This window comes from Myotis daubentonii, chromosome 16, assembly GCF_963259705.1.
Source record: "Myotis daubentonii chromosome 16, mMyoDau2.1, whole genome shotgun sequence".
Classification (NCBI taxonomy): domain Eukaryota; kingdom Metazoa; phylum Chordata; class Mammalia; order Chiroptera; family Vespertilionidae; genus Myotis; species Myotis daubentonii.
The window spans coordinates 7,099,356-7,125,701 of record NC_081855.1 but is presented as its reverse complement, the minus strand read 5'-3'; the positions used below and the strand labels follow the sequence as shown (position 1 = coordinate 7,125,701).

At 44.1% G+C, this 26,346-nt stretch overlaps 1 protein-coding gene across 1 annotated transcript; it reads right to left on the bottom strand.

Moving 5' to 3' along the window:
- Nucleotides 1–1,605: 1,605 nt before the first annotated feature.
- LOC132219356 (phosphofurin acidic cluster sorting protein 2-like) lies at nt 1,606–4,802 on the bottom strand. The gene is made up of 2 exons (XM_059671716.1): nt 3,695–4,802; nt 1,606–3,112 (listed from the first exon to the last, which is right to left on the bottom strand). The coding sequence occupies exons 1-2, from the start codon at nt 4,684–4,686 to the stop codon at nt 1,606–1,608; spliced, it is 2,499 nt and encodes an 832-aa protein (XP_059527699.1). The 5' UTR covers nt 4,687–4,802.
- Between the last annotated feature and the right edge of the window lie 21,544 nt (nt 4,803–26,346).

Sequence of the window (26,346 nt, the reverse complement as noted above, 5' to 3'; positions counted from 1 at the left end):
GGTGTGGACGGCTATGAATTTTCTGAGAGGCTGCCTCACCACTGAGCTCCCTCTGCTCTCCCACACCACCCAAATCCACATACACAGCTCTCTGACTCTTGTCCTTTTTCTAGGGGGAGCCCTTAGACCTCTGTCCTCTTGCAGAAATCCCACCATGAGTGGGAACCAGGGTTCTGCCAGAACCTTGAATTCACAGTCCCCATACTCCGCTGATGGCTCTGATCCAAAACCGACTCACGTTTTCTGCTGGAACAGAGGTTCACCTTCCTCTTCACAATACGGGAAGATGCAGCCATAGGGAGAGGAGGCCGGAGGACGTCACATCGGCTGTCCTGTGGACACTCTGAGCCTTTGCAGCCTAGTGTGACTGAATCGCTCGCGACTAGAGGGAAGCTCTGCAGTACAGGCTAGGGGTCTGCTCTGTGCACTGGATTATGGTCAGTGCCTAGAGACGTGTCTGTACCTGGAAGACTCTGATATATTTGCTGAGTGAATGACCCCAAACCAGCCCCATCACAGATAGTTGGGTGACCCTGGGCCCCACTGCTCAGCCCTGGGGTTTCTGTTCTGGCTTCAGCCAGGACAGGGACCCATAACAGAATCTCCAGTCTCTTTATGACATGAGAAAAGAGCTTAGCCCTGGGCCCCGAAAGCATCACATATGAGGAAGAAAATGGACCAATTAGCACAACCACAGCCCCTGCTGCAGACCTATCCCCTGTCTGGACACCCAGAGAAAGCTTTAGGGGAGCACACTACAGGTCCCTACAGAAACCCTATGAGGTTGCTGCTTGATTCACCTCATGTTCTTAGAAACAAACACTCAGAGGGATGCAGTGATCTGAGAGTTCACAGCCAGCAAGGGGCCAAATGACCACTGTGCTGTGGAGGGGCAGGTTGCTCACCTTGTAAATAGCTGGTACAACTGTAGGGTGGCAGCAAATGTTCTGTGATAACCTGAAGAGGAAGGAACGAAGGTGGGTCGCTGCCCAGCGAGGAGGGCACTGGTTTGTCCAGCCCATGTGCCTGTGTGATCTGCACCGTGCAGCTCTTTTTTGTTATTTTGCCTTGTGAGACGTGAGTTCATTGGGAACCATAAGTGGATGGTGCTGGGGCCACTTGGTTGGTTGGCAGCTGGGGTCCAAGGCTGGGCTGGCTGGCCTCCATGTTGTGCTCCGGATGCCCCAATGGGAGGCCAGCCCTTTGCCTTTGGCCGCCCAGCTCTGAGTCTGGGCACAGGCTGGTGCCGGCTCCCAGGGTTAAGCTGAGCCCTGGTTTCCAGGAAGGGCAGGTCTCCAAGGCCAGAAGCCTTGTCACTGACAGTGCTGGGGGTCCTGAGGCCCAAACACACCTTCCATGATGCTCCAGCTCAACACTGCCCTCCTGACTCCCACCTGCCGGAGCTTTCTGGTTATTGAACAGAGCATCTGGGGGTCCCATTGAGGGCACCCCCTTAGGTTCCAGGCTTTGTGCGCATCCAAACTCAAACCGTTTCTCTGTGTTTCCAGGGTCTGTGTCTATAGTAAACTGAATTGTTAACAGAAAAGCAGCTCGATACTGCTGGGCTTGGCCCAGGCAGAGTGAAGGGCAGGGGGAGGGGCAGGGCTAGAAGGTAGACTTGTGTTCGAAGATGCAGACGGGGAAGTGCTTGACGTGGGAGGACCACTGGGCTGCCAGCTGGAAGAATGTCACGTCGTTCCACTCCACGCCGTCAATGAGGACCCGCTGCCTGTGCTCCTGGTTCTTGGCTGAGCAGACCAAGCGGCCGATGCCCTGGATGCACTGGCTGTTGGACGCCAAGTCCGTGCCCTTGTCTTTCTTGGGCAAAAACATCACCTTCTTTTCCTTCTCCTTGGTGATCACAGTCATGGACATTGTGGGCGTGGCTGCAGCCTCGCCGCTGCTGGGCAGCCTGCTGACCTGGAGAGACCGGAAGGTGCACCGGAGTGTGTTTTTGGTGGCAGGCAGGTCTTCCTTCTCCCCGCTCCTCTTCCTGTTTGTGGGCTGGGCTGCCGTCCAGTAATCCACCTGCAGCTCCATCAGCTCAGCACCCGCACTCTGGCCGGGGGAGGATAGGCCCCCACTCACTGACGACAAGGAAATTAGCTTGTGTGTGGCCTCCCTGGCGGTGGACAGAAGCACATTGGAGCATGAGGGGACGGCTTCAGCTGAGTCTCCTGACGTGGCTGAAATTGGCTCCACTCTTCGAACTTTCACTGCCCCCACAAAGGGAATGAACTTCTGCAAGGGCAGCTCGTCCGGGCTCTTTGGCTTAGAGGTGAGCATGGCCTCTGCGATGGGCAGCTGGAGGACACAGTTGGCCCCTGTGAGGTACTCTCTGATTTTCAACACAATGTTCTGCACAGCATCCTGGGCCTCCAGGTGGTAGAACAGTTCCCACCAGGCCAGGTCCCGTAAGAGTTTGTGGTAGCGGCAATCCACGGAGCCCAGGTACCTGGCCAAGGGGTGGGAACCCAGCGGGATGACCAGGAAGCGCATGGAGTCCAGCCAGTCCGGGTCCTTGTGGGACAGCTGCTCCACAAAGACCCGCAGCACGGTGCTGAAGTAGTGCTGATCCCCCGCCACCGCGATCTTCACTGGCATGGTGGCCTCGGTCTTGCAGTTGCAGTATCTTTGTATCCAGGAGATGATGGAGCTGAAGGCCTCCTGGACATCCACTATGGAGGCGGTACACACGACGGGCAGCGTGTGCTGCTGCAGGACGTCCGACAGGGACTGCCCCTGCCTGTTGGAGGTGTTGATGAGGATGATGTTCTTGGGCAGATAGTCGTTGGACATGAGGCTGTCGTTCAGTTGGTCGAACACAGTCTGACTGGGGACCTGCAGTTGGCTCTGTGGGTCTGCGCAGCGCTCCTTGATCAGGCTGTTGGCCGACTCATTCAGGGACCTGCTCCAGCCCCGGCGGGCGGGCTGCTTCCCCTTGGAGCTGCTGGAAGGGATGACCAGAGACTCGGTCTTGGTGGTGCGCCTCGTAGTGAGCATGTCCTGGGCAGAGGTCCCTGCCTCCGGGCTGTCCCCAGGCTGTGCCGGCTGCTCCCCAGGGTTGGGCATGCTGTGGGCCACCCAGTCGGAGCCACTGTCGCTTGAAAGGCTTTCACAGTATAATCTGGGCCTGCTTGTCCTGAGGACTCTGTCATACTCCTCCATATCTGGGCTGGACAGGCTTTCAGAATATGACATGAGCTCAGGCATGGGAGGGGTTGGGAGACGGTCATCATCCTCCATGTCTGAGCCACTGTCCATGGGGCACACCACACTCTGAAACAGAAAGGCCAGGTCCTTGTCCACATCGGGGACTTCCTCCTCAGACTCCTGCTCCGAGTCCAGGACCTCCAGCGTCATTTGGTACCTGTGCAGCCACTCTGCGACTCTCTGCCGGTAGTGCTGTTGCTTGATGGTGGACCTCCTCCTTCCTATCGGTTTCTCCAGGTCCAAGTCATCCTCGTCCAGGTCATGCCTGTAGGCGGCATTGTAGCCGACCTCCAGCTCAGAGCAGACAATCTCAGACACTCCCTCAGAGAAGTTATGCGTGGCCTCCACCTCGGTGCTGGCCGGCATGGCGTTGTCCAGGTGGTTGACGGTCTGCCTCGATTGGGAGAAGATCCAGCTCTTGACCACCTTGGTGGGCGGGGTGCTGTAGGCCATCGAGTCAGAGACACTGCCACTGAACAGCTTGCCGCCCGGGCCCTGGGTCTTCCCGGGCATGTCGGCCAGCTGAGGAGGCTCCTTCTGGCTCCGGGCACTGTGTAAGCTCCTGGTCTCCGTCTGCCAGCTGGAGTGTGCCAGGCCTTCAAAGTATTGTCTGGTCTTGGGCTTGGTCTTGCTGAGGATGCTGCTATCATCCTCCATGTCTGGGCCACTGTCGCTGGGATGCTTAAGGGTGTCATAGAGTAGGTCCAGGTCCTCCTCCACCTCAGGGACATGCTCCTTAGGGTCCTGATCCGAGTCCAGGACCTCTTCTGACATGTGGGACCTGGGAAGCAGTGCCATGACTTTCTGCTTCAAGTTTTGTTGCATGCATCGCTGCTGCTTCTTGGGCTGCCCCAGGGCAAAGTCAGCTTCTTCCAGGTCCTGCCTGTGTGTGAGATTGCAGCTGGTCTCCAGCTCAGTGAAGCTTTCAGATTTCCCCTCCATGTCGCTATCCATGGACTTGGCCTTGGGGCTGGCCGGCATGCTGCCATCCTCGTCGTCGATGGGCTGACTGGAGAGGGAGGAGATCCAGATCTCAGCCACCGTGATGGAGGACCCCTGGATCCTGCTGCTGAGGCTCAGCACCCGGCCACCCTCAGGTGGTCGCTGCATCAGCTCAGCCATGTGGACGGCCCCTGTGGCCAGTGTCCTGTAGCCCAGGATGGTCCGGTTGTGATTGCACTTCCTCTGCTGCAGCATGATCTGCAGCTTGTTGCCTTTTCTCTTGAGGAAGTGGGGGTACTCCAGGGAGAAGGTCAGCGCCAGGTCAGTCTCCACTGGTCCGCTGCTGGGCAGCACAATCTCATGGGATCTCAAGATGCCGTTGGTGCCCTGCATCTGCACTGCTATCACCAAGGAGACGAGCTCCTTCTCCAGCCCCTTCAAGACCACCAGCTTCTTTAACGTGAAGCTGCACAATCTGGGCACGCAGTCAGGTCTGGAGCAGCCCACCTCCCAGGTAGAGAAGAAAGTCATGGGCACTGGCGTGTTGAGCACAGTGGGCGAGCGGGCCAGGCCCGCAGGTGGCGAGGAAGCTGCAGCTGCTTCCAGCGTACAGGTACTTGCTGGTTTGTCCCCCTGTGGTGGGACAGAGGAGGGACATGATTGGTGGCAAGAGGTGGGGCACAGGTGATCGAAGGAGAGAGTAAATGACAAATAGTCACACGCTCATCTGTGACTCGCACAGGTAAGGCCTGCATGGTGGCCTTTCAAACTCAGAGACCGAAATTAACCACAAAGTTAGCCTGAAATTAAAACTTGTTACCTAAACACAGTTTATGGTGTGTAGTCATGTGCTCGGCCAGTGTCTTCCCTGACAAAGGACAATCTTTACCTTAACGGAGCCTGTCTGTTGTCTTTGGGCATCTGTGATACATACCTTTGGAATGTTAAAGGAATTTTCCTTTTTCTCGTCACCTGGGAGCACAGGCACTGCTCTGTGCTCGGCAGAGACCACCAAGCTGCTCATTGGTATTGAGTTCATTGCTCACTATCCTGTGTGCTCCTGTATGAGGGAGGTATGTGTCTCTCGTTTTACTTTTTATCTAATCCCAGAGCTTTCCATGCTTTGCTTTCTCCTGCCTCCCTAAGCAATGGATTTCATGTGACCCATATACATCTCCACTTTTGATTGTATGTGTAAAAGCAGGTGCAATCCTGCCATTCTTGGAGCACTCCCTCAATACAGTGAGATTTTGTTTTCCGGCCACTGTTGACAGTTGGGCTCCAATAAACTCACAAGAATTCTGCACAGGGTTGAATGCTGCTTACATTGCTATTTACTTGAATTACTGCGGCAGGATTCCAAAGGTCACACAGGACCGCCCTGCAGACCCAAACCCAGTGCTGGGATCCAGCAAAGGGCCCGTTGGGCCACCAGTGCCCTGCCTGTCAGGTGAACTTGGCTAAGTTGTCTCTTGAATCAGGAACATTCCTTTGCTTGTGATAGAGGGTTCGACTTTAGTTAAGCTGTATTTTAAATCCCCAAGGTGGAACTAAGGTGAAGGGTTGACAGAATCAAGGCTAAGGAGAGACCAGAGGAAACATGGGTGGCTGGTGTTTGACTCTGAGTTTTCATTTGGATTTTGCTTTCTGAGGGTATGAGCAAACATCCTTCACTGTATAAGTGAGAGCTGAACTTGCTCAGCTCCGAAGGGACACATCCTCCTTCTGACCTGAATCTTGGCTGTTCTTAAGCAACTAAGAATCTTTGTGGAGGTGTCAGAGGTCATTCCTCACGCCAAGCAGGAGCCCCATAGGGAAATTCATACTCAACTGTAATTCACCTGACTGGCTCCTCCGGGGGAGAGCCCATAAGGTCAGGTCCACCAGCGTTCCTAGCCCTTCCTGAGGTTTTTACTTTTATTTATTTATTTATCCTCACTCGAGTATATTTTCCCCATGGGTTTAGAGAGAGAGGAAAGGAGGGGGAGATACAGAGAGAGAGAATGAGAGAGACTTCGATTGGTTGCATCCCCCAGGCGCTCCAGTAAGGGCCAGGGATCAAGCTGCAACCGAGGTACATGCCCTTCACCTTGAATCAAACCCAGGACCTCTCAGGGCCTGCATTCTACCCATGGAGCCAAACTGGCTAGAGGCCTTCAGGTCACTTTACATAACTGGGAGAGAAGCCGAGGCACATAAGAGGGGTGTGAGCATAATGGAGCTCAACCCAGAGCAGCACACTTCGACCCACTCCATAACATCCCTGGAAAACTTGCTCAGATTCTGCAAATATAAAATAACAACAATAACAATAAAAACAAACACACCTATAATTAACATGGGAAGTTGTGCCTCCAGGGCTAGGACCACCCAGACTCCAGCCCTCATTAACCCCTGATAGGAAGCCTTTTCTTGCAAGTGCTTTATAGAAATGGGAAGATTTAACTTGAAAATATCAACTGAAAAATGGCGAAGATAAATAATGTTTTTGCCGGAAAAAAAAGAAAACTAGAAGGACGCTGGCCCCAAAATGAAAATGACTGAATAGGAAGCATATCTTCACATGGAAATTAGAAGCTTCTAAGGAGAAGCACAGAAAATTCTTTTAAAAAATAAATTAATGAGAAATTTTAGAGACTATCTCTGAACTCTCCTGAAGTGAATAAATGCTAACACCCCAATCTCCCCCTTCTATAGCACGTCCACTACATCTTTTGCTCTCTGAGCTTCCTTCTCCAGATGTGTTCTTTCCCTTCCCTTCTTCCTTCCCCTTCTGTCTCCTCCACTACCCCTCCCTACTGACTTAAGGGAAAATGAGATTAGGAATGCTACCAGCTCCCTTTGGAGAAAAGCTGCTCTCAGCCAGAGAGGAACCAGCAATTGTTCTCCATTTTCTCTATGGCCCTGATTGGCTCCCAGAGAAATGTCACTGTTAGAACGTGTAATCCTGGCTATTCTAACCTATCGCAATTAATATACTCCTGGTTTCTGGGAGCAAAAGCAAGAGAATTACTAAATAAGGTTGTAAGAAAACTCCTATAGAGAAGTCTGCCCACTCTAGGGATAGAGGAAACTGAAATAGGATGTAGAAAAAGTAAACAAACAAAAGAAGCATAGGGTTGCTCCAAGGGTGTTTCCCCTTTCACTGTTAGTTTGGGAGAACTTGAAATTATCATAAAACGGGACGCTACTAAGGCTCCTCTAGATACTGGGGCTATCTTATTTTTCTTCACCGCACCTACTAATTGCTTTCTCCATCAGACTAAACATTCTGTACAAAAATGTCTGCTTTTTAATCAAAACCTGTTTCCTTTCAACTAGGGGTTGTTATGGGCCTATATATATATATATATATATATATATATATATATATATATATATAGTTTGTTAATCAAATCTTTCCCAATTCACCTGATAGGTGAGGTGTTTTTTTTTCTTTTATATGAAATCAGTGATGCCTACATATGCTTTTTCCAGAATAGTTATATATTTAGGATAGATGAACCAGATACTGAACCAAAATAGAAAGTAATGATTTTAAAGGAACCTTCCATGAGGAAACTAACTTTGAGGCTGACCGAAGGTTTGGTAATCATCTTTTCTTTATTAGTATCTTCCACGAGAGCCTGAGAGATGGCTTAACAGGGTACCCACCCTACTCAGAATGTCTCCAGACAGCTCAGAGACATGCACACATGTCTCTAACACTGGGCTTGCTCATATGTCTCTCTATAGATGCGGAACCAGCCCACAGTGACTTGAGAGTCCTCTTATGGAGTGCATATTCACCAAGTGGGAGAAACTTGACCCTGAGAAACCCAAGAAAGAAGCCAATCTTCTTTTGTTACACCACCTACCTGGTCCCAATATAAAGTAGGTTATAGAGAGGTTTGGCACCATTATTTTTAAGACTATCATGCAGCTAGAACCTGTTTTTCATTCCCAAGGGAGATGGACAGAGGTTTCATATACCTGGACGCCTTTATAACTCTCAGAGATGTGTGCTTTCTGGAAGCTAGAAAAATGTTCCCAAATAGAAAGAAACATTACAAAAATGGCGAATGAATTTGTCAGTCCCTTGCCAACATTTGGGTGGCAACCCAGTCCCTGGGGTATTAAAAATTACTATCCTTGTTTTACGAATGACATTTACGAGGGGCCAGAGGTTTGGCTGCAGAAGCAATTCAAAGCCCACCAAATCCTTTTACCTTCCCCAAACCACCCCCCTAATTCATTTCAGAAACTTATAGATAACTAGAGGCCCAGTGTAGGACATTCGCGCACTGGGGGTGGGAGGGGGTGTCCCTTAGACAGGCCTGCGCCCTTTAGCAGTCTGGGAGTCCTCAGAGGCTGTCCAACTCACAGCTTAGGCCCACTCCTCGCCTCCCTCCCCCCCTCCCCCCAGTGCACTGACCACCAGGGGGCAGCTCCTGCGTTGAGTGTCTGCCCCCTCATGGTCAGTGTGCATCATAGTGACTGTTCTGCCATTAGGTCTATTTGCATATTACCCTTTTATTATATAGGATTGGCTTCATGCAACCAAAGTCCCAGAACCTTTGAAGTGAAAAGACCTGAGTTCATTTTTTAAAATAAAACTACAAATCTCTGGAAGGTATGTCTTATCCCAATAGAAAAAAAATGCCTCCCTGACCTACACAAATCACTTTAGCGTATTTCAACTATTTCTTTCTAATTTAATAAATGTTAATGAAAGTTATTGAATAACTAGATATTTTGAAATAACATGAAATACTGAAACACCGATTGCTAGACAAGTTCACATGCTTTTGGGTTTTTTAATACAGAAGGTTTGTAAAATGGATTTGCAGCTGTTGATATGTTGACTTGTGTTTTGTTGAAGATGTGTTTCTTGGAAGTGAGAGTGTGATTAAAATATGTTCATTAACGTCAATCTAAGGAATGCTGGTTGTTCATTTTGTGCTTTTCATTGGGGAAATTAAGGCTCCTAAGGGTTAAAAGTTCCAGTTAAGTTGGAGAAATTATATAGTTGTGATCATAAAAGGCTTGAGGTAGGGAGAGTCATATTTGAAGGAAAAGGACAAATGTAAGTTTCGGTAAGGAGAGTTATTTCTGAATGGGTAAGAAGGTTTGTGAAAGTTGAGAAAAGGTTTGTAAAAGGGGATACAGGCTATAAAATTTTAACTTTATAAAAAATTCTTGCATTTTCTCTGTAAAAGTTAGTAATTCAAATTATGTGTATGGTCTGTATGTGATGTGTTCACCTATGGGATATGTATGGTGAATTTTCAGCCTCCAGATGGCATTACTAGCATATAGTCTTTTATTGGCCTAAAAAGGTTAAATACTTATGTAAAGTAAGGCGAATTCTGTAGTCTGGACAAAATATTTCATATTAAAACTGTTTCTAAGTGTGATTAATGTCTTTTAGAATTATTTCCATAAGCCTGTGTTTGCTTTACTCCGATTTACAAAAAGTCCAGGCTGTAAGCTTTTGTGTATGTATATTTGCAACCTTCACAAAGTTTCCAGTTTAAGAGACTTTTTAAACCAGCGGTTCTCAACCTGTGGGTTGCGGCCCCTTTAGCGGTTGAACTACCCTTTCACAGGGGTCGCCTAAGACCATCCTGCATATCAGATATTTACATTACCATTCATAACAGTAGCAATATTACAGTTATAAAGTAGCAACGAAAATAATTTTATGGTTGGGTCACAACATGCGGAACTGTATTTAAAGGGCCAGAAGGTTGAGAACCACTGTAATTTAAACAAAAGAATGACTTTGAGTTAATTCCAATGAGCCCTGGAATACTTCAAGGATTTATTCTCTATCCTTATTGAAGGAATTTTTAAACTAAATTAGGCCTGTTTTATATGCTTGAAATTATATGGGAAACTTAGCTAAATTAAAAAAATAAAAATGACTAATCTATTTGTGTACATATGCTTTTATTAAAATGGATGTTCTAAAGACTTCAACCTGCTGTATGAGGGACCCATCAAGATTCAAAGAAAAGTTCAAGTAGGAAGCTCTCAGGTGTAACAGTTCACTTGTCAGCGACACCAGTCCAGCCAAGAGGGATGGTTCCCTGTGAGGGTGTCTGGCCGTGGGACTCCAGATTTGTGGCACAAACATTGGAAGTTTATGAATTATTTCCAATGCTCAATACAAGAAGCCATGGACAATGTTTTAAAACCTTACATATTATTTGTTCTTCTATATTGAAATTATGTATTGAATCTAAATATACATGTACTTACATATTTTTTATATTATTTTCTCTCATTTACAGTAATTATTATTTTCCAAAAATTATTCCCTTAAAATGTTAAAGCTTACTAACCAAGCAAAGTTGTGTTGGTTTTTTTTTAATATATTTTATTGACTTTTTACAGAGAGGAAGAGAGAGGGATAGAGAGTTAGAAACATTGATGAGAGAGAAACATTGATCAGCTGCCTCCTGCACACTCCCGGCTAGGGATGTGCCCATAACCCAGGTACATGCCCTTGACCGGAATTGAACCTGGGACCTTTCAGTCCGCAGGCCGATGCTCTACACACTGAGCCAAACCGGTTAGGGCAAGCAAAGTTTTTTTATCAATTGCATTATAATCAAGTCTATAACCATGCCACTTTGTTTTCTCATTCATAGTCAGTTATTGTTTTACTCTACTGCATTTTCAAATATGTTACATCTTTAGAAAAATCCATGAAAAGAACTCTGACTTACTCTAAATTAAGGTTTGTTAGCAAATCACATCTTTGAACTGAATGAAGAAGCATAGAACTCCAAGGAATAACTGAATTTATGAAAATACTGGCAAATAATCAGGATAAACAAAAAAATGGGTATGGGACTAAATGAAGCGAAGATGATTATTGTTGTTATGACTCTGTTTAAAATACTGCTGATTTTTAAAATTTTTTGTTTTCAAAATATAAGGAAAACTAGAAGCAGACATTCCACATTACTATCAATGACTCACTAAGGTTATCGGGACTGAGAAATTAGTGACATTCATTTCACATACTCCCAAGAGACAAAGACGTCAAAGATCAAAACTTACAACCAGGAGATTTTTGTTTATTGAAACACATTCATTAAAGACTCTCTCCAACGTGTTAAAAAGGACCTTCCTTCCCTTATCAGAGGCCTAACCACAGATGGACATCTGTCTGTGACACTGGCCTCCATCCACCATGGACATTGAAGACTTTTCAAGGACGAGAAACCACTGACCATGGGGGCTGACAGCTTCCCCAAGAAGTCAGCAAGGCCTGGATGCTGACAAATTACTGCTGCTCAAACCTTGTTCCTACATCACTTCATTGTTATGATTAAATGTACATCAGATGATTTTATATAGTTATTACCCTCCTTATGGTTTTCTAATGGAAACAATATCTATCTCCCCAGGCTCCTGCCTTATTAAATATGAAAAGTTGAATTTGGATACCTGCTACTTTTTCCCACCTACTAGACAGTGACATTCTGATGTTCAATTATAACGAAAGAGTATAGAGTCTTAATTCATCTGGCCAAACATAGCATAAGTACAAGGGACAGTGGATACAGAAGGAAAACATATAATTAGCTTAATAAACAATTATGATAATACATGGAAAGTGATTTTGGTTGGTTGCGATGCTTATTCCCCTCAGTCTAGCACTAGACATTTTTTATACCTAAACGGTGTTACTGCTTTAATGCTGTAGCTTTTGTTCCTGGTATGTAAATGTTATACTAGATGCAAAATACCAAAACGAAGACAAGCAGCAAGAGGACTCTGCACATGGTAGCTCAAAATTTAAAATTGATACAGAATATTTTTTAACAAGGCCATATGTGATCTCATGGCCTCCCATTCACCTGCCTATTTATTTTGAATAATAATAAAAATTCCACCTTGAATGCCATTTAAGGTTATAGTCTTGCGTCATCCCCAATGGTCCATTGTTCAGCAAGACAAAACACTAACACTGATCATCAATGCATAATTCATATTAATTTATGAACAAAAGGAGTGTGTATGGAAGAAAAAAGGGGCCCCACGTTAACCTGACTAGCTCAGGGAAGTCCTGCGTGGAGGCCTTGCAAACTCAGAGACTTTAAGTAACTACAAAGGATGGTCTGAAATAAAACACTAACTGAAAGGAGCTTATGGTGGGTAGTCATGTCCTAGTCTGGCATCTTCCCTGACAAAGGTCAATCTTTACCTTAACTGAGCCTGTGTACGGCCTTTTGGCATCTATGATAACAGCTTTGGATTATCAAAGGAATTTTTCTTATTTTGGACACCTCGTGCACAGGCACCCTTCTGTGCTCTGGGGGAGTTCAGAGATCCCTTTGTTGTTATTGAGTTCATTGTTGACTTGAAACTATCCTACGTCCACCATTGTAAAAGAAGTATGTGCCTATCATTTTAGCCTTTATCCAATCACAGAAGTTTCCCCACTTTGCTTTCTCCTCTCTCCCGAATCTATCACCCATGGATTTCATGTAACACACATAAGTCTGCACTTTGCTTGTAACTTATAAAATAAGATGAAAAATTGTCATTCTCCAGAGCATTCTGTCAACCCATTGAGATTTTCTCGCCCGCAATTATTGACACTTTGGTTCAAAAAAACACACAATACTTTTTCACAGCTTTGAAAGTTTTTCACATTGATAAGAGAAAAGGTTCTTGGCAGGAAGAGTAGAATTGCAGTGAGGAATAGGAAGCACATTGGTATCTTAGATCATTTTCTTAGCAGAGGACAGACAGCACATGCTTGTATTACCAGTGTCACCCGTGCGATTTCTGACAGAACATCCCAATGTAAGATGAGACACAGAGGATTTTCTGCGGTGGAGGGTCTGGACATTAGGACCTGTGGTATGTCCAGGGTGGCACCGCTGTCATGGCAACAGAAGGTTATAAAATCCAGGTCCCACAGCAGTGAAGAGATGGATCGCCAGCCCTGATAACAGGTCCCCCTCTTGGTATGTTGTGCAGCCCAGGGAGACCCTAGCTCCTGACCTGGAGGAGACGAGGACACAGATTCCTTTGAAAACTGGACACAAGGAGGGATCTCAGGGGAGTAGCAGGGAGCCTTCTGGAACCCAGGTCCCGTTGACTCCCTGGGGTTCTGGAGTTTGGGTCAACTGGGCCCCTACACTCACCCTGAGGTCATGCTGCATACTTGTGGATGTATCAGGTATCTGTGCCTCCTGCAGGGGCATGGAGGTGAGGACCCCATCTGTCGGCTCCGGTCTAGTCTCCTGTGCGGAGCTCTGTAAAGACAGTTCCCAGTCACCAGGGGAAAGCCTCAGAGCCCTGTTTTTGTAGGTTCTCTGAGCCTGTGACCCTCCACTCCAGACATGCACACTGTGTGATCTGCTGAGACCTCCACTGGAGGAAGAGTTGGGACAGTCTGCGGGCTAGGACTCCCATTGGCACAGATAAGGGACCCCTCTGGGAGCCCATCTCCACCTGCCTGCCCTGCCCTGGGGTGTGATCACAGCAGGCCCTCGACATTATCCACTGCCCTGAAAACTGTTCCTCCCCCTCGGTTCTCCCTTCAGGTTCCTCTTCCCACCACATGAAGGGGAGGATGTGCGCTGCACAGGGATGGCCCACAGAGGAGGCTGGCCTGGTGTGAATGGGTCTGACCCAGGCCACCTTCTCTTACCTGAGGGGATCGCCTTGAAAATGGCCAGAGATGTCGGGCACGAGAGTTGAACCGTCTACAGAGTCTGGAACAACTCTCCCTGCAGGGTCTCCGGGAACCAGAGCCCCGATAACTGGGAACACAACAAGAGAACATGTTGAACTGTCAACTGTCTCTTGCCAAGTGAGTGGCGGTTGGGCAGTTGCTAGAAAGTGGGTGCCTGGTTACGGGGTTCCAAGTTCTATTAGGAAGTGACCTCACTTCCTGGGATTGCCTCCCTGACTCCCCTCACCTAATAACAGCGATAGACAGTGCTAGGGGCTGCTGACTGCTCACCCACCTTCTCCATGGAACACCCACAGTGTACACAGTGACACCAACACATCCTCTCCACAAGGTCTAGCTGCAGCCAGGGCACTAGATTTGAGGAGACAGACCTGGGCTCAGACTCAACCTCTCATTCTTACCTCTTCCTGATCCTGGATAAGTCATTGTGCCTGTTAGAGCCTGTCTCCTCTCTGCCTGCACAATGGATTATTGCAGCATGTGCTTCTTAGCGATGTTGAGGCTCATGAGGGGGAGTAGCGATAAAGTAGGAGGAGGACTGTCACAGGCAAAAGTGCTTCCAACCTCCTTTTCTTCCTATTGTCAGCTCCTCGGTGTCTGCTTTACTTCTAATTCCACCAAGAGTCATTTGATCGCGCGTGTGTGTGAGTGTGTGTGTGCGTGTGTGTGTGTGTGTGTGTGTGTGTTTGTGTTTGCACACAAAAATGGTAGTGCTAGGTTGTATTGTGTTAACAAAGCCTGGATCCAGTGGTTTGCAGCAGCAAAGGTTAATTTCATAGCCATGTGACTTCAATGATCTAATGGATCTAAAAGGAGTTCCTATTTTTTTGGATTGTTCATGTTTTTTCTTCTTGTAAGAATGAGAGTAAGAACTTCCAAGCTCATATGTCAGAGTGTAAACCAGAAGTTGACATTTTATTTGACAATGGCCTGTGGGGAACATGACTTCCATTTCCCCCTTTCGAACAGCTGCCAGTTTCCACATCCAGGTGGTCTGGGTAATGTTGGTCAAGGCCGCAGAGTAGAGGTATCAGCACATCTCAGTGGCCTTGTCACAGTAATGATGGTTGTATGTGGACATGTGATTTCACTGAGTTTAATGAATTCTTTTTATTAGTCATAAGAAAAAAATTCTGTTTTCGTATGCCTCATGGCCTTATGAAAACATGCTTAAAGTCACTAATGATGTGACAGATGCAAATAAAAACAACAACGAGGGCCCTAGCTGGTTTGGTCAGTGTATAGAGTGTTGGCCTGCGGACTGAAAAGTCCTGGGTTGGATTCAGGTCAAGGGCACATGCCCATTTTTGGGCAATGACCCCCAGTAGGGGGCATGCAAGAGGCAGCCAATCAGTGATTCTATCATCATTGATGTTTTTCTCTGTCTCTGAAATCAATAAAAATATATTTTTAAAAAACACAATGAGTTACCATCTCACACCTGTCGGAATGGCTATCATAAACAAATCGAGAAAGGACAAATGCTGGTGGATATGTGGGAAAAAAGGAACACTTGTGCACTGCTGGTGGGAACGTAGACTGGTGCAGCCACTGTGGAAAACAGTATGGAGCTTCTTTGAAAAATTAAAAATGGAACTCCCATTTGACCCAGTAATTCCAATTCTAGGAATATATCCCAAGAAATCAGAAACGCCAATCAGAAAGGATATATGTACCCCTGTGTTCATAGCAGCACAATAGCTAAGATTTGGAAACAGCGTAAGTGCTCATCAGCCTAGGTGCCCATCAGCAGATGAGCGGAAAAAACTGTGGTACATCTACACAATGGAATACTATGCTGCTGTAAAAAAGAAAGAACTCTTACCATTGACAACAGCTTGGATGGACATGGAGAGCATTATGCTAAGAGAAATAAGCCAGTCAGATCAAAATAAATATCACATGGTCTCATACATTTGTGGAATATAATGAATAACATAAATGGATGAACAAAAATAGATCCAGACACAGAGAAGCCTCAAACAGACCTTCAAACACACCCTCCAACCTCAGCTGGAAGGCAGGGGAGAGTGGGGGAGAGAGTAAGAGATCAAGGAAAGGTCTTGAATGCATGGATATAAGCATAATCAATGGACACAGACATTGAGGGGGTAGGGGCATGTGCTGGGGGGTGGGAGTGGCTGAGGAGGGGTCCATGGGGACAAAAAGAAACATATATCATACTTTAAACCATAATAAAATAAAATAATACAAATATTTCTCTTAGTAAAAAAAAAAAAAGAGCTAGTGCTCTTCCTGGGTCCCAGCACAAAGTGCCTCTCGACCCCTAGATACGGAGGAACAGGCAGGAGCTGCCTAGGGTGTCAGGATTTCTCATGTCCAGACCAACTCTGTGGGGAGGTGGGAGCCTTGGCCTGGAAGGTGTGAACATTCCTGAACTCTGGGCTCTGAATGTCGTCGACATTGGGTAATATCTGCCACTCTATGGACATCAGGTCCCCAATTTTCCATTGAGGGTTGGGTTCACAACTGCATAAGCCTGAGCTCAGAACAAAGGGCCCAGCTCCCTCCACCCTGGGTGGGTATTGGACAGAGGTGCATGCATGCGGTTCCAACTCTGGGCTCCTTTTCAGGCAAATACCGGCCAAATGCTTATCTTACCTGCTGAATGCTCATTCTCTCCCCCATGCCTCTCCATGTCTGTGCATGATTCCACCAGCAGATCCTTTTCCAGAGCCCCCGCAGAAAGCTGGATGCAGCTAGGACCTCAACTTTTAGGACACACCGCTGGGTTCATCAGAATCTGTTGGGTTCAATATCTTGTTCATTTATTTCTAAATACATATTACCCTTCTGGAAAAAGCATATGTGGGTATCACTGATTTCATAAAACAAACATATAAGCAAACTAAACACCTCTCCCTATCAGCTGATTTGGGGCATATTTTATTAGCAAAGATAGATATTTGCTAATATTGCTATAACATTCCCTAGTTGGAAACAGGTTTTGATTAAAAACAGACATTGGTTAAATATTCCTACCATTTGCACAGAAGCTTTACTCTGAAGGAGAAGACAATTAGCTGGATGTGGTTAGGGACAAATAAAGTAGCCCCAGTATCTACAGGGGTCTTAGTGGCTTCTCTTTCTATGATAAGTTCACCTGCTCCCAAACTATCAGTGAGAATGGGAAACACCCATGGATCAACGCTATAGTTGTGTGTGTGTGTGTGCGTGTGCGTGTGTGTGTGTGTGTGTGTGTGTGTGTGTGTGTGTGTGTGTGTGTGGTTTGTTTGTTGTTGTTTTTCGACATCCTATTTCAGTTTCCTATAATTCTAACAGTGGACAGATTTCTCTACAGGAATTTTCTTGCAAACCTTATTTAGAAATTGTGTTGCATTTGCTGGCAGAAACCATTAGCTATATTAATTGGAGTAGGTTAGAATAGCCAGGATTACATGTTCTAACAGTTAAATGCCTTTGTGAATCCATCAGGGTCACTGAGAAAATCAGGAACAATTGCTGGTTCCTCTCTTGCTGAGACAAGGTTTGCTCCAAAGGGAGCTGTTAGAATTCCTGTTCTCATTTTCTGTTAAGTCAGTAAGGAGGGGTAGTGGAGGGGACCGAAGGGGAAGGAAGAAGGGATGTGAAAGGGCAAAGGATATAGTGGGGGAGCTAGAGAAGGCGGAAGAATGTGGTGTTGGCATTTATTAGCTTCACAAGAGTTCAGAGACAGTCTCTAAAATTTCTAATTCCTTAATTTTTTAAAAAAAGAATTTATAAGTGCTTCTTAGAATCTCCTGATTTCCAAATCAAAATGTGCTTCCATTCATTCATTCAATTTCATGTTAGACCTGGCATTTTCATAATTTTTATTGCATGCCAAAAAATTTATTTAGGCACCCAAATAAAACTGCACTTTGGCCATTTTTAGGAGGATATTTTCTAGATAAATCTTCCCATTTCTGTAAAGCACTTGCAAGTAAAACTTCCTATCAGGAGGATTAATGGGAGCTGGGATCTGGCATCTCCTGGCTTTGGACTCACAACCTCCCATGCTAATTTTAGGTGTGTTTTATTGTTGTTTTGTAGTTGTGTGTATGTGTATGTGGTTTTTCTCTTCTTTCTGATATCTGTAGAATCTGAGCAAATTTTCTAGGATTGATATGTAATGTAGTTGGTCAACATGTGTTGCTTATGGGTTGAGCTCCATGAGGCGCTCACCCCTCAAATCACATTCAACCCTGTGATGTGCCTCGGTTTATCTCCCTGCTGACTAAAACAACCAGATGGTCAGGGAACAGTTGAGAAAACCTTATGGGTGCTACCCCAAAGAACCAGTCACTTTAATTGCAACTGAGTTGAGAAATACAGAAATACATGATTGTTAAAAAATACTATGGACAGCTCTACTCCAACAAACTAGACAACCTGGAGGGAATGGACAAATTCCTAGAAAAATACAACATTCCAAGACTCAATCAGGAAGAATCTAAAAATCTCAACAGGCCAATCAATAACTATGGAAGAAATTGAAGCAGTCATCAAAAAGCTTCCATCAAACAAAAGCCTCGGACCAGACGGCTTCACAGGGGAGTTTTACCAAACATTCAAGGAAGAACTAAAACCTATCCTGCTCAGACTACTACAAAAAATTCAAGAGGAAGGAACACTTCCAAGCTCATTCTATGAAGCCAGCATCACCCTAATACCAAAACCAGGTAAAGACAACACAATGAAAGAGAATTACAGGCCAATATCCCTCATGAACATTGATGCCAAAATCCTCAACAAAATCTTAGCAAATCGGATCCAGCAGTACATCAGAAAGATCATACACGATGACCAAGTTGGATTTATCCCAGGGATGCAAGGATGGTACAATATCTGAAAATAAATAAACGTGATACATCACATAAACAAATTGAAAGAAAAAAAAACACATGGTCATATCAATTGATGCAGAGAAAGCATTTGACAAAATTCATCACCCATTTTTGATAAAAACTCTCAGTAAGGCAGGAGTAGAAGGATCATACCTCAACATAATAAAAGCCATATATGACAGGCCCACAGCCAGCATCATACTCAACAGGAAAAACTAACACCATTTCCCCTAAGAACAGGAACAATACTGGGATGCCCCCTCACACCACTCCTGTTCAACATATTACTGGAAGTGTTAGCCATTGCAATTAGGCAAGAAGAAGAAATAAAAGGCATCCAAATTGGAAAAGAGGAAGTAAAACTGTCCTTATTTGCAGAGGACATGATATTATACATACAAAACCCTAGAGACTCCATCAAAAAGCTAATAGACTTAATACATGAATTTGGCAATGTAGCAGGATACAAAATTAACCCCAAGAAATCTGAGGCATTTCTATACACCAATAGTGAACTTTCAGAAAGAGAGATTATAAAAACAATCCCGTTTACCATCACACCAAAAAAATTAAGCTACCTAGGAATAAACTTAACTAAAGAGGTAAAAGACCTCTACTCAGAAAACTACAGGACGTTGAAAAAAGACATAGAGGAAGACATGAACAGATGGAAGAACATACCGTGTTCATGGATTGGTAGAATCAACATCATTAAAATGTCCATACTACCCAAAGCAATCTGTAAATTCAACGCACTTCCCATTAAAATACCAACAGCATACTTCATAGATCTAGAACGAACTCTCCAAAAATTCATCTGGAATAAAAAAAGACCCCGAATAGCTGCAGCAAACCTGAAAAAGAACAAAGTAGGTGGGATCTCAATACCAGATATCAAGATGTATTACAAAGCCACTGTTCTCAAAGCTGCCCGGTACTGGCACAAGAATAGGCATACAGATGAATGGAATAGAATAGAGAGCCCAGAAATTGGCCCGAACCAATATGCTCAATTAATATTTGACAAAGGAGGCAAGAACATACAATGGAGCCAAGATAGTCTCTTCAATAAATGGTGTTGGGAAAATTGGACAGATATATGCAAGAAAATGAAACTAGACCACCAACTTACACCATACACAAAAATAAACTCAAAATGGATAAAGGACTTAAATATACGACAGGAAACCATAAAAATTCTAGAAGAATCCAAAGGCAAGAAAATCTCAGACATATGCCGAAGCAATTTCTTCACTGATACAACTCCTAGGGCACTTGAAACTAAAGAGAAAATGAACAAATGGGACTACATCAAAATAAAAAGCTTCTGCACAGCAAAAGAAACCATCAACAAAACAACGAGAAAACCCACTGTGTGGGAAAACATATTTGCCAATGACATATCTGATAAGGGCCTAATCTCCAAAATTTATAGGGAACTCATACAACTTAACAAAAGGAAGATAAACATCCAATCAAAAAATGGGCAAAGGACCTAAATAGACACCTTTCAAAAGAGGACATTCAGAAAGCCAGGAGACATATGAAAACATGCTCAAAGTAACTAATCATCCGAGAGATGCAAATCAAAACAACAATGACGTACCATCTCACACCTGTCAGACTGGCTATTATCAACAAATCAACAAACGACAAGTGCTGGAGAGGATGTGGAGAAAAAGGAACGCTTGTGCACTGCTGGTGGGAATGCAGACTGGTGCAGCCACTATGGAAGACAGTATGGAGTTTCCTTAAAAAACTGAAAATGGAACTCCCATTTGACCCTGTGATCCCACTTCTAGGAATATATCCCAAGAAACCAGAAACACCAATCAGAAAGGATATATGCACCCCTATGTTCATAGCAGCACAATTCACCATAGCTAAGATCTGAAAACAGCCTAAGTGCCCATCAGTAGATGAATGGATTAGAAAACTGTGGTACATCTACACGATGGAATACTATGCTGCTCTAAAAAGGAAGGAACTCTTACCATTTGCAATGGCATGGATGGAACTGGAGAGCATTATGCTAAGTGAAATAAGCCAGTCAATGAAGGAAAAATACCACATGATCTCACTCATTCATGGATAATAGAGACCATTATAAACTCTTGAACAATAATAGATACAGAGGCAGAGCTGCCTCAAACAGATTGTCAAACTGCAGCGGGAAGGCCGGGGAGGGTAGGGGTGCAGGAGGTAGGGGGGTAAGAGATCAACCAAAGGACTTGTATGCATGCATATAAGCATAACCAATGGACATAAGACACTGGGGGAGAGGGGATGCTAGGGGACTATCTAGGGCGGGGGAAAAAATGGACACATATGTAATACCCTTTGTAATACTTTAAGCAAAAAAAAAAAAGTGCTTCCATTCATTCATTCAATTTAATGTTAGACCTGGCATTTTCATAATTTTTATTGCATGCCAAAAAATTTATTTAGGCACCCAAATAAAACTGAATTTTTGGCCATTTTAGGAGGATATTTTCTAGATAAATCTTCCCATTTCTGTAAAGCACTTGCAAGTAAAACTTCCTATCAGGAGTATTAATGGGAGCTGGGATCTGGCATCTCCTGGCTTTGGACGCACAACTTTCCATGCTAATTTTAGGTGTGTTTTGTTGTTGTTTTGTAGTTGTGTGTATGTGTATGTGGTTTTTCTCTTCTTTCTGATATCTGTAGAATCTGAGCAAATTTTCTAGGATTGTTATGTAATGTAGTTGGTCAACATGTGTTGCTTATGGGTTGAGCTCCATGAGGCGCTCACCCCTCAAATCACATTCAACCCTGTGATGTGCCTCGGTTTTTCTCCCTGCTGACTAAAACAACCAGACGGTCAGGGAACAGTTGAGAAAACCTTATGGGTGCTACCCCAAAGAACCAGTCACTTTAATTGCAACTGAGTTGAGAAATACAGAAATACATGATTGTTAAAAAATACTATGGACAGCTCTACTCCAACAAACTAGACAACCTGGAGGGAATGGACAAATTCCTAGAAAAATACAACATTCCAAGACTCAATCAGGAAGAATCTAAAAATCTCAACAGGCCAATCAATAACTATGGAAGAAATTGAAGCAGTCATCAAAAAGCTTCCATCAAACAAAAGCCCCGGACCAGACGGCTTCACAGGGGAGTTTTACCAAACATTCAAGGAAGAACTAAAACCTATCCTGCTCAGACTACTACAAAAAATTCAAGAGGAAAGAACACTTCCAAGCTCATTCTATGAAGCCAGCATCACCCTAATACCAAAACCAGGTAAAGACAACACAATGAAAGAGAATTACAGGCCAATATCCCTCATGAACATTGATGCCAAAATCCTCAACAAAATCTTAGCAAATCGGATCCAGCAGTACATCAGAAAGATCATACACCATGACCAAGTTGGATTTATCCCAGGGATGCAAGGATGGTACAATATCTGAAAATAAATAAACGTGATACATCACATAAACAAATTGAAAGAAAAAAACCACATGGTCATATCAATTGATGCAGAGAAAGCATTTGACAAAATTCAACACCCATTTTTGATAAAAACTCTCAGTAAGGCAGGAGTAGAAGGATCATACCTCAACATAATAAAAGCCATATATGACAGGCCCACAGCCAGCATCATACTCAACAGGAAAAACTAACACCATTTCCCCTAAGAACAGGAACAATACTGGGATGCCCCCTCACACCACTCCTGTTCAACATATTACTGGAAGTGTTAGCCATTGCAATTAGGCAAGAAGAAGAAATAAAAGGCATCCAAATTGGAAAAGAGGAAGTAAAACTGTCCTTATTTGCAGAGGACATGATATTATACATACAAAACCCTAGAGACTCCATCAAAAAGCTAATAGACTTAATACATGAATTTGGCAATGTAGCAGGATACAAAATTAACCCCAAGAAATCTGAGGCATTTCTATACACCAATAGTAAACTTTCAGTTAGAGAGATTATAAAAACAATCCCGTTTACCATCACACCAAAAAAATTAAGCTACCTAGGAATAAACTTAACTAAAGAGGTAAAAGACCTCTACTCAGAAAACTACAGGACGTTGAAAAAAGACATAGAGGAAGACATGAACAGATGGAAGAACATACCGTGTTCATGGATTGGTAGAATCAACATCATTAAAATGTCCATACTACCCAAAGCAATCTGTAAATTCAACGCACTTCCCATTAAAATACCAACAGCATACTTCATAGATCTAGAACGAACTCTCCAAAAATTCATCTGGAATAAAAAAAGACCCCGAATAGCTGCAGCAATCCTGAAAAAGAACAAAGTAGGTGGGATCTCAATACCAGATATCAAGATGTATTACAAAGCCACTGTTCTCAAAGCTGCCCGGTACTGGCACAAGAATAGGCATACAGATGAATGGAATAGAATAGAGAGCCCAGAAATTGGCCCGAACCAATATGCTCAATTAATATTTGACAAAGGAGGCAAGAACATACAATGGAGCCAAGATAGTCTCTTCAATAAATGGTGTTGGGAAAATTGGACAGATATATGCAAGAAAATGAAACTAGACCACCAACTTACACCATACACAAAAATAAACTCAAAATGGATAAAGGACTTAAATATACGACAGGAAACCATAAAAATTCTAGAAGAATCCAAAGGCAAGAAAATCTCAGACATATGCCGAAGCAATTTCTTCACTGATACAACTCCTAGGGCACTTGAAACTAAAGAGAAAATGAACAAATGGGACTACATCAAAATAAAAAGCTTCTGCACAGCAAAAGAAACCATCAACAAAACAACGAGAAAACCCACTGTGTGGGAAAACATATTTGCCAATGACATATCTGATAAGGGCCTAATCTCCAAAATTTATAGGGAACTCATACAACTTAACAAAAGGAAGATAAACATCCAATCAAAAAATGGGCAAAGGACCTAAATAGACACCTTTCAAAAGAGGACATTCAGAAAGCCAGGAGACATATGAAAACATGCTCAAAGTAACTAATCATCCGAGAGATGCAAATCAAAACAACAATGACGTACCATCTCACACCTGTCAGACTGGCTATTATCAACAAATCAACAAACGACAAGTGCTGGAGAGGATGTGGAGAAAAAGGAACGCTTGTGCACTGCTGGTGGGAATGCAGACTGGTGCAGCCACTATGGAAGACAGTATGGAGTTTCCTTAAAAAACTGAAAATGGAACTCCCATTTGACCCTGTGATCCCACTTCTAGGAATATATCCCAAGAAACCAGAAACACCAATCAGAAAGGATATATGCACCCCTATGTTCATAGCAGCACAATTCACCATAGCTAAGATCTGAAAACAGCCTAAGTGCCCATCAGTAGATGAATGGATTAGAAAACTGTGGTACATCTACACGATGGAATACTATGCTGCTCTAAAAAGGAAGGAACTCTTACCATTTGCAATGGCATGGATGGAACTGGAGAGCATTATGCTAAGTGAAATAAGCCAGTCAATGAAGGAAAAATACCACATGATCTCACTCATTCATGGATAATAGAGACCATTATAAACTTTTGAACAATAATAGATACAGAGGCAGAGCTGCCTCAAACAGATTGTCAAACTGCAGCGGGAAGGCGGGGGAGGGTAGGGGTGCAGGAGGTAGGGGGGTAAGAGATCAACCAAAGGACTTGTATTCATGCATATAAGCATAACCAATGGACATAAGACACTGGGGGAGAGGGGATGCTAGGGGACTGTCTAGGGCGGGGGAAAAAATGGACACATATGTAATACCCTTTGTAATACTTTAAGCAAAAAAAAAAAGTGCTTCCATTCATTCATTCAATTTAATGTTAGACCTGGCATTTTCATAATTTTTATTGCATGCCAAAAAATTTATTTAGGCACCCAAATAAAACTGAATTTTTGGCCATTTTAGGAGGATATTTTCTAGATAAATCTTCCCATTTCTGTAAAGCACTTGCAAGTAAAACTTCCTATCAGGAGTATTAATGGGAGCTGGGATCTGGCATCTCCTGGCTTTGGACGCACAACTTTCCATGCTAATTTTAGGTGTGTTTTGTTGTTGTTTTGTAGTTGTGTGTATGTGTATGTGGTTTTTCTCTTCTTTCTGATATCTGTAGAATCTGAGCAAATTTTCTAGGATTGATATGTAATGTAGTTGGTCAACATGTGTTGCTTATGGGTTGAGCTCCATGAGGCACGCACCCCTCAAATCACATTCAACCCTGTGATGTGCCTCGGTTTATCTCGCTGCTGACTAAAACAACCAGACGGTCAGGGAACAGTTGACAAAACCTTATGGGTGCTACCCCAAAGAACCAGTCACTTTAATTGCAACTGAGTTGAGAAAGACCTCACACCTCCACAGAGATTCTCAGTCCCCTAAGAATACCTAATACTCAGACCAGAGGGAGGACATGACCCTGCATTTCTGGAGCTGATTGAGTTCAACTCTACTTTATCAGCAAAGGTGTTTTTTGCTCAGATTCTCAGAAAGCAATTCCAATCAGAAAGCCACAATTTAACACCAGTCACCCATGTTTTGCCTACTGTCTTGTCTTAGCCTATGGTCCCTCAACCCTTAATCTTAGTTCCACCTGGAGTATTTAAAATACAGCTCAAATAAATCTAACCCTCTACCACCAGCAAGGGAAAAGTCCTGGATTTAAGACACAACTAACCCAGGTTCACCCGATGGGTGGGGAAACAGTGGTTCAATGGGTCCTTTGTTGAATCCTAACACCAGGTCCCCAGGTTGGTCCTGGGTGAGCTTTTTTGGAACCCTGGCCCACTACGCCAAGTAAATGTCAAAGTAAGAAACACTCAAACTTGTGAAGAATTTTTGTGAGTTTATTTAAGCTCCAATGTCAACATTTGGCAGGAAGAAAATCTCAGCAGATTGAGACAATGCTCTGGAGAATGGCAGTTTTGCACCTTATTTTATACATTACAATCAAAACAGGAGCTGTATGGTGGTAACATGAAATCCAGTGGTGATCCATCAGGGTCCTAGAGAAATCAAAGTGAGGAATCCTCTGTAACTGGATAAACAGTAAAATGACACAGACATCCTTCTTTTACATGGTGGATATAAGATAGTGACAAGTCAACAAGGAACTCCGTAACAATAAGGGGATTGGTGGTCTCCACAGAGCATTGCCTATGCTTTGAGGGGTCTGGAAAAATAGAAATTCCTTTTACATTCCAAAGATATGTTATTGTAGATGCTAAGAGGCAATAGGCAGGCTCAGTTAAGGTTAAGATTGACCTTTGTCAGGGAAGATGCCAGCCTAAGACATGACTACCCACCATAAACTGCTTTTAGTTTAAAAGTTTTCATTTCAGAACATCCTTTGTGATAACTTTAGGTCTCTGAGTTTGCAAGAACATCACACAGGCCTTCCCTGAGCCAGTCAGTGAGCATGTGGTCCCTTCTCACACACACTGTTCTTGGATCACTTGTGTCCCCCCTCCTGACAACACTCACTGAGTGCTTAAGGGTTCAGTCTGCATTTCAGCCCCCAAACTACCTGGCAGTTCATAAGCTGCCCCTGAAGGAATGTCCCTCCTCTGTCCCAACACAGGAAGAGAAACAATCACCCCAGAATGCAGAAAGGACCTGTATTGTGTAAGCAGCTGC

What these genes read in the sequence shown, in the direction of transcription:
- LOC132219356 (XM_059671716.1), bottom strand. Translation starts at nt 4,686, where the DNA reads ATGACTTTCTTCTCTACCTGGGAGGTGGGCTGCTCCAGACCTGACTGC. An exon ending in ACCCAGGGCCCGGGCGGCAA is followed by an intron (nt 3,113 to 3,694) that starts GCTGTTCAGTGG and finishes ATACTGTGAAAG; the next exon opens with CCTTTCAAGCGACAGTGGCT.